This window comes from Falco naumanni, chromosome 23, assembly GCF_017639655.2.
Source record: "Falco naumanni isolate bFalNau1 chromosome 23, bFalNau1.pat, whole genome shotgun sequence".
NCBI classification, from domain to species: domain Eukaryota; kingdom Metazoa; phylum Chordata; class Aves; order Falconiformes; family Falconidae; genus Falco; species Falco naumanni.
The window spans coordinates 168,672-176,977 of NC_054076.1; the positions used below are offsets into that span (position 1 = coordinate 168,672).

General features: G+C 54.7%; 1 protein-coding gene across 1 annotated transcript; it reads left to right on the forward strand.

The window, feature by feature from the left end:
* The first annotated feature begins 1,041 nt into the window (after nucleotides 1-1,041).
* LOC121080228 (olfactory receptor 14C36-like) lies at nucleotides 1,042-2,006 on the forward strand. Its single transcript, XM_040578083.1, has one exon. The coding sequence runs from the start codon at nucleotides 1,065-1,067 to the stop codon at nucleotides 2,004-2,006; it is 942 nt and encodes a 313-aa protein (XP_040434017.1). The 5' UTR covers nucleotides 1,042-1,064.
* The last annotated feature ends 6,300 nt before the right edge of the window (nucleotides 2,007-8,306 follow it).

The window sequence follows — 8,306 nt, forward strand, 5'->3', positions numbered from 1 at the left end:
TGCTGTCAGGCTCTCTGGGGATGGGTGTTTCAGCTGCAGAGTCACACTCTGACCTTGTGGGTCCTCTCCTGCAGGTGTGTCCATGGGAACAAGTGTCCCAGCTTTCCTCTCACCTGTGGGGCTGTGGGCAATGCCCTATGTGGGGCTGGGCAATGGGCTGGCTCTCCCTCAATCTGATGCTCTTGTTAGGGCACTTGGCTACCTCCTTGAAGTTCCCTTCCAAGCAGTGAGTTGCCCTCCAGAATGGAAACCTGTCCCCTCGCACCCATTAGTGATCTGAAAGCCCCACGTAGAAGCGTAGAGTTTCTGTGATGGAGAAAACGCTGTTGGGGTGGGTGAAATGAGCTGTGTATCCTTTGCTGTGGGTGGGATGCTGAGTTCTGATGAATGTCTACAACCTTTACTGGTCTGTGGTGGGTCAGTCTGTTCTCAGCAGTGCCTTGTGGTATTTCAGGGCAACATGGGAGTGTGGCCACCATTCATCTCAGGAAGGTGCAAGCCCACAGAAACTGGGAACCAGATGGACAGACCACCTCCCCTCACTGTGCACTCACCCACAGGCAATCCTCTTGCCTCACAGACCTCACTCTGTTCCACCGGAGGGCAGCCAGAATGCTCTGCTTTTCTGTCATCCGAAAATACTCAACAGGAGAGATGGGGGGGAAACTGTGAAAAAACCTAAAACTCTCTTAAAATGCCTTCACCCTTCCCGTTCCTTAGCACTGGTGCTGCAGACGCTGACCAGCCCTTCTGCGTTGGCACTGGTTTCACAGGACAAAGTTAAACACCAGGACTGGTCCCTGCCCCCACCCACTGCTGCAGAGTGGGGCTGGCTGGTCAAGAGCCCGTGGGCAGATGCCCTGCTCTTCATCGCCCACACGGCCAGCACCAAGCAGGGCTGCAGCCACACAGCTGCAGGAAGGTCTCCGAGAAAAGAGAGGGATGTCTGTGTGTGACGGGGGGATGGTCTGTGGGAAATGGCTTTGATTTTGCTTGCAGAAGTCTCCCATAAATTATCACTGTCTTTTTCTCCTGTGACAGGACCATATGCCCAGAGGCAGCAGATGCCCAACAGCAGCTCCATCACCCAGTTCCTTCTGCTGCCATTTGCAGACACACGGGAGCTGCAGCTCTTGCACTTCTGGCTCTCCCTGGGCATCTACCTGGCTGCCCTCATGGCCAATGGCCTCATCATCACCGGCGTAGTGTGCGACCACCACCTGCACACCCCTATGTACGTCTTCCTCCTCAACCTCTCCCTCCTCGACCTGGGCTCCATCTCCACCACTCTCCCCAAAGCCATGGCCAGCTCCCTCTGCGACACCAGGGACATCTCCTACTCAGGATGTGCTGCACAGCTCTTCTTGATTGTCTTCTTCCTTTCGGCAGAGTGTTCTCTCCTCACCGTCATGGCCTATGACCGCTACGTGGCCATCTGCCAGCCCCTGCACTACGGGACCCTGCTGGGCAGCAGAGCTTGTGTCCACATGGCAGCAGCTGCCTGGGCCAGTGGGTTTCTCTGTGCTGCGCTGCACACGGCCAATACACTGTCACTGCCGCTCTGCCAAGGCAATGCCCTGGGACAGGTCTTCTGTGAAATCCCACAGATCCTCAAGCTCTCCTGCTCACACACCTACCTCAGGGAAGTGGGGCTTATTGTGGCTAGTGCCTTTTTATTCTTTGGGTGTTTTGTTTTCATTGTTCTGTCCTACGTGCAGATCTTCAGGGCTGTGCTGAGGATCCCCTCTGAGCAGGGACGGCACAAAGCCTTTTCCACGTGCCTCCCTCACCTGGCCGTGGTCTCCCTATTTGTCAGCACCTTGTATTTTGCCTACCTGAAGCCCCCCTCCATCTCGTCCCCATCCCTGGACCTGGTGGTGGCAGTTCTGTACTCGGTGGTGCCTCCAGCAGTGAACCCCCTCATCTACAGCATGAGGAATGAGGAGCTCAAGGGTGCAATGTGCAAACTGATAGCTGGATGTTCTTCTGAAGCATTAACATTATGAATAGCGTTTAAAATGTAATTCATCACAGACCCAGACTGTCTTCTGAATTTTTTGCATTTGCTTGTGGTATTTAATTTCTGATAAAGCGGTCATTCCCATTCTAATTTCTTCTGTGATTTTCCTTTCTGAAGGTGCCCTGCTCTCTCTTTGTCTAACAAAGCCAAAGGGCCATTAAGCAACTTCAATTTTCCGGGAATTCTTCCTTCCAAGGCCTTTCTGGAGCTGCAGGGACAGTTCCTGAGTCCACAGACAGAGGGGAAAAGTTCCTGGCATGGCAGCACTGCCAGGGAACAGCAGCCCTTGGCTCTCCAATACTGTCCTCCTTCTACCTACACACTCCCCTTCTGACCCCTTGCTCTGGTGTAAGGCCTGAGTGCTCTGGCAGCTTGGTCACCGCCGTGCTGCATGGCAGTCCTGTGAGCGCAGGCAGGGGCAGGCAGCGGGCACTCTGTGACGGTGCTGGCCTCCATCAAATGTTCTGGATTTGTGGAAACCACCTGAATGCAGCACTGCAACGTGCTTCCTTGAACCGAGGTCCCCGTGCCCATTGCTCATGATGAGGGCCATCTCCGCGAGGTGCCGAGCAGGGCGCGACACCCCCGGGCTGAGGTGCTGCCAGCCTCTGGCAGGGGCAGCAGGAGGCCAGGCAGTCACTGTGCCCGCTGCAGTGCTCTGCCTCCGCACGTGCCAGGGACGGGCTCGTGCCTCTGAGCACCCCTGTGTGCGTGAGGCTGGGGTTCAACCACGGCAGCAGTGCGTGAGGCCAGCTGAGGTGGGGACACCTCCCAGGGCCCGGCCCTTCCTGTGTGTGACTGCAGGAACAAAGGCCACTGTCCCAGGGAGATTCATCTCACCCGCCTTGGGCAGGCTCATTGCAAGTGCCTCTGTCTGATCATGGCACCCTTTCTGGATGGTGCCCTCAAATGTGTCTGAGCAATCAGGGAGGTTCTGGGGTCCTGGCAAAAGGCAGACATCCAGCCTTTTGGGATTTCTGCACCCATACGTATTGAGGAAAGAAGGGGATGGTTTGTACCTGGACCTTTGCAAGGGGTTTGACTTTTTCTCCTGCAGTTTCTTCATAGGCAGATGGGTGACTTCTGGAGTGAAGAAATGGAGGATGCTGTGGGTGGGAAGTTGGCTGGGGGCTTGTGGCTATGTCTCGAGCTAGCTCAACGGCGTCAGGGAGCAAAAACCGACCTTGGGAGAGAGACACAGTTATGCTTGTTGGAAGGAAGCCATGGGAGCAGGAAGAGGAACTTCAAGATAGGGAGTAGTCTGCAGAGCTCGTGGCCTTGTAGATAAAGGGAGTTGCTGAGCTGCTGTGTCTGTAATAAAAAAAGAGCCAAGAGTGGAAAATTGCAGAGCACAGTTACAGGCTGACACGTCAGCCCCCTGCAAAGGTATAAAAGGCTTGCTTGATTTTAATAAAGTGTCTTCGAGGTGTCTTTGTGCCTTCGATCCGCTCCTAGAGTCGGTGCATCATACGCCACAGGGGCTCAAGACCAAATGTCACCAGTGGTCAAGTCCTCCTGGTGGCCACTGACTAGTGGCATCTTCCAGTGCAAGCAGTTGGGCCAACTGTGTTGAATGTCTTTATTGTCTCCCAGTACAAGCTGACAAAGTGGCTTTTCAGACCCTTCTGTGGATGATGCCAAAGTGGGCAGAGCCCTTGAGCGATGCCAACCAGTTCACCCTGCCCATAGCATGACAGCTGGACAAGGGCATTTACAGGGGCCTCTCCCAACCTGAGATATTCTAGGACTCATTGACTCACTTCCCTGGAGAGCTCAGTTGGGATGGGATAGCAGGGGGAAGAAGGGAAAACAGAGGCGCAGAAGCAGAGACAAAACATGGTCCGGCAGAAACAGAGCAGTTCCCCTGAGGAATGTTTCTCCACCCAAACTGTGGGTAGGAAATCCATGAGATAAATTGGCTGAGAGAAGCTTCCCTTCATCTGCTGGGTGCTGGGCCACGGGGAGGGTGACGGCTGAGGACGGTATCTCGTGGTCAGTTGTGTCTCAGGGACTCACATTCCAGCAGGAAGCCAATGGCTGTGACGGGGGCAGTGAGGCCAGTTCTGCCTGCGGAGGGGACAGCCCAACAGCAGCAATGTGCCTGGGAAAGGGGCGGTGAGGTCACCTCTGCCTGAGACAGCGCGTAGGGCAGCCCCTGACTCATGGCTGGGACACGTGCTGTTAAGCTCCATCTGCCCGTGCCTCGGGCAGGCCAGCAGAAGGCCCCTGGGTGGCACGTGGGCTGTGAGATCCCCTCTGCCTAAGGACCTGGGCTCACTCCACCGAGGGGCTTATTTCTTGCTTGTCACGTCGCTGCTGCCTGAGAACATGGCAGCACAGCAGCAGGCACACCGCTTGCTCGTGTCTATGCGAGAAGCTGAAAGGCTCGCAGCCTTGGAAGAGTCTGAGATCAGTCCATGTGTGTGTGTTTGCAGGAACAGCGTGTGAGGGTGGGCAGACATCGGTGCATGTGTGGCAAGGGCAGGGTGAGAGCAAGGTGGGGAAGCCAGATGGGTGCCTGCAGCCTGCCGGGGAAAAGCAGCAGCCGTGGGACAGCGTAGGACAGCGTGAGATGGAAGGCAAAGGGCACGGGCAAGGCTGGAAGTCACCAAGAGAACCCAAGGGTTGTCCCCTTGCGTACGGCCATTGTCTCTGCCACCAAGGCCTATGAGAAGGCGAGTTGTCCTGTGGCCCTGGGCCTCATGGCCTCCTTGCGACCACTTGCACTGAATTCTTCTCCCTTGAGTGATACTGCCCAGTGAAAGTTCCCAGCATTGGCCACAGCCTGCCACCCTGAGGCCTGGCACCTGCACTCTGCTTGCTCTCCTGCCTCACTGCCCCTGGGAGATGAGACTCCACCATTTCTTTGTTGCTGGAGCCAAGGTGGACAGGGGTGACGCAGGGTTTCAGATCCAGCTGAGCATCACAGCTGTTGGCCCATCTGGCAGCGGTGCTAAAATGCTGATGCAAAGAACCTGCACACACCTAAAGGAACATTGTCACTGTGCTGTCCTGTGAACATCGGGGTCAGTGGGTTGACTGTTGGCCTCCATGAGCCCACCAAGCCTCTCCCTCACTGCCCCCCCTCCTTCTTCACTCACTTGGTGTTTGTAGGGCTGTTCCTGTGACCTGTTTCTCACGCCTCTCTCTTACAAATGCTGCACACTGTGTTATGTCCTTTCTTCCACTGGTTTTTCACAGAGGTGCCACTAGAATTTCTTATGAGCTCAGGGAAGTAGCAGGTCCATTTCAGAGCCAGCTGAATGTGGCTTTCTTGGCCATGGGGCCAACTCTTGACCTCTTCTCACCTTTGGCAGCCCTACAATCCCCATGACCGCTCCCAAACCCTTGCCATGTAAACCCACAGGGTCAGAAAAGTCCCCAGTAAGATGTGAGGTCATTGATCCTAAGGCTTCCTCAGGCTGGTTAAGTAAGAGTTTGGCCCCTTGCTCTCCCTGATTTAGGTTCTTTATGTCAGAGAAGAGACGCACTGGACCTCAGCTGTGGCACCAGGGCCAAGATCAAACATGTAACAAAAACAGCGGGTACCAAGTACCCAAAGTCCAATGCATGCTAAATTTTGCTGCAGAGCATACTGGGGTGGTTGGCAGGTGGCACTGTAACGGTGAAATGCAATGTCCCTAAGGAGAGCAAACCCAGCTGTCCTGAAGACCAGAGGGACAAAGGGCTGGGCTGTGCAGTGCTGGCAGGAGAGGACATGTCTGTCTGTGTTGCCTCTGCAGCCCCAGAGGACCTGTGGTGCAGGTGAACCTCATGTCCAGGGAGGACAAAGTGCTTTGGAAAGTGTCCTTGGCTATGGACATCTCGTGACCCAGGAACACTGAAAATCGTTGGTCTGTTTCTCTAATGCATCACCACAGGGGTGACTATCAAGCATCCTGTCTAAGTGGGGAGGCACCAGAAGCCTGGGGGTTAGTCAAAGTGGTGCCCACATGAAGGAAGCGTAGAAAAGAGGATCCTTCCTAGGACTGTCAACCTGATCTTAGTGCCAGGGAAGGTTGTGGGGCTGATCATCCTGAGCAACATCCAACAGTAAGCACAGGACAACCAGGAGGTCAAGACCAGCCGGCATGGGTTTGTGAAAGGCAGATCCTGCTTGATGAATCTGATCTCCTTCTGGGACAAGGTGACCTGCCACACCTTGAACACTGTGTTTCTGTTTTGGACCCCTCACTTCAAGAGAAATGTTGAGGTGCTGGAGCATGTCCAGAGAAGGGCAACAAGGCTGGTGAAGGGTCTGGAGCCCCGGTCTGTTGTAGAGTATCAGAGGGGACTTGGCTTGTTCAGTCTGGAGAGGAGGAGGCTCAGGGGGGACCTTACTGCTCTCTAGAAGTACCTGAAAGGAGGTTGTAGATGGGTGGGCGTAGGTCTCTTCTCCCAAATAACAAGTGACAGGATAAGAAGCAACAACCTCAAGTTAGACAGGAGAGGTTCAGATTGGATATGAGGAAAAACATCTTCACTGCAAGGGTGGTTCAAGCATTGGAACAGGCTGCCCAGGGAGATGGTGCAATCACCAGCCCTGGAGCTGTTTCAAAAATACACAGATGCAGATGGTTCAGTGATGATTTTCTGATACTCAGGTTATGGTTGGATGTGATGATCTTTAAGGTCCTTTCCAACCTCAATGATTCTCTGTTTCTGTGCTTCTATGGTATTGGAAGCCTACCTAGACGAGTTGCTGAGCAGGCTGCTCTAGCTGACCCTGCCTCAGCTGCACAGTTAACGGTCAGTCCAACCTGAAAAACAAACAATAGAGGTGTAAGAGCATATATAGAATGTGTCAACACAAATAGAGGCGTTCATCTGAAAAATGTTTCTCCACTCAAATGGATTGCGGGAAAGGTATTTGATAAATCTGAGAAAAACAAGCCTGCTTTTCTGTGGTCGGGTTGTGGGCCATGAGGAGGGTGATGGAAGAGTATAGTATCAGGAGGGCACCTGGGTCTCAGGAACTCCTCATGCAGGAGGACGTGCCTGGCTGTGAGGGGCCTGTGAGGTCAGTTCTGCCTCTGGAGGTGACAGGCCAGCATCAGGAACGTGGCTGGGACAGTCCCTCTGCCAAGGGACCCCATAGGCCCCATCCAGGAGAAGGGCTGGGATAGGGGTTGTCACGTCCATTGCACCTGGGGACATGATGGGACAGCAGCAGGCACATGGCTTGGTCATGTCCCAGGGAGAAGATGAAAGGCCAGCAGCAGTTACGTGGTTTGGGAGACCATGGGAGTATTCCTTCTCTCTGGTGAGAGAGCAGAGCATAAGAAAAGGCTTCCTGGCTGCATTCCCTGCGGGAAGGGTATTTTCTGAGATGGTAAACCTTTCCTGGGCAGTGGAAAACAGCAGGAGAGAGGGAAAAATGTCACAAAGTTTCAACTTGGAAAGCAGAGACTGGACCTCAGCAGGAAGATCTGTCACTTCAGGGGTCCTGCTGCAGTGCCAGAGCTCAGCCAGAGGGAGCCTGGATCAGCCCATGGTTTGTGTTTCAAGGAACAGCCGGTGAGAGTGGAGGTACCTCAGCGAAGGTATGGCAATGTTGGGGTGAGAGCAAGGCAGGGCAGCGAGATGGTGCCTACAGCCTGCAGGGAAACAGGGGCAGGGCTCCAACCATGCAGGACAGCCTATGGTGGGGATGGCAGAGGGCACTGGCAAGGCTGGAAGGCACCAAGTGAACCCAGGTCTGTGTCCCCTTGTCTGTGGCAGCTGTCTCTGCCTCTGAGGGCCATGACAAGACATGATGTCCTCACGGCACGGGGGCATCGTTGCCTCCTTGCAGCCCCATGGGGAAGCTGGAAGTTGCTGTGCCATTGCTGTCCTTCACTGGGCATTGGATGCCCACCTTCCATGGTCCCCAGGAAGAGCCCTGAGCCCTGTGTGAGGGACAGCACCGACCTTCCCACAGGCTGCAGGTCACGGCTTGGCCTTTCTGCTTCATCAAGCAAGCCAAGGCTTTGCTCAGCAGCAGAGCTGCCTGCACAGCGCCTTTGCCTTCCTGCACTCACAGCCTCCAAGGATGGGCTCTAACAGGGCCATGGGGAGGCTTTCTCAGCCATGGCCCTCAGCGGGGCCCATTAACGCTTCCAGGGGCTGTGGGCTTTGCTCCTGACTTGGTGTTCTTGAGAGGTTTCTTCAGTGTCCTCTGAACACCTGAAGTCCACAGCACCGCAGATACCCTGTACTCACGACGAGGCAGAACGCCCTGACAAGCCATGTCTCTTCCATCAGGGACACCTGGTCTTCATGTTTGGCTCCTACACTTAATGAGATA

What these genes read in the sequence shown, in the direction of transcription:
- LOC121080228 (XM_040578083.1), top strand. Translation starts at nt 1,065, where the DNA reads ATGCCCAACAGCAGCTCCATCACCCAGTTCCTTCTGCTGCCATTTGCA.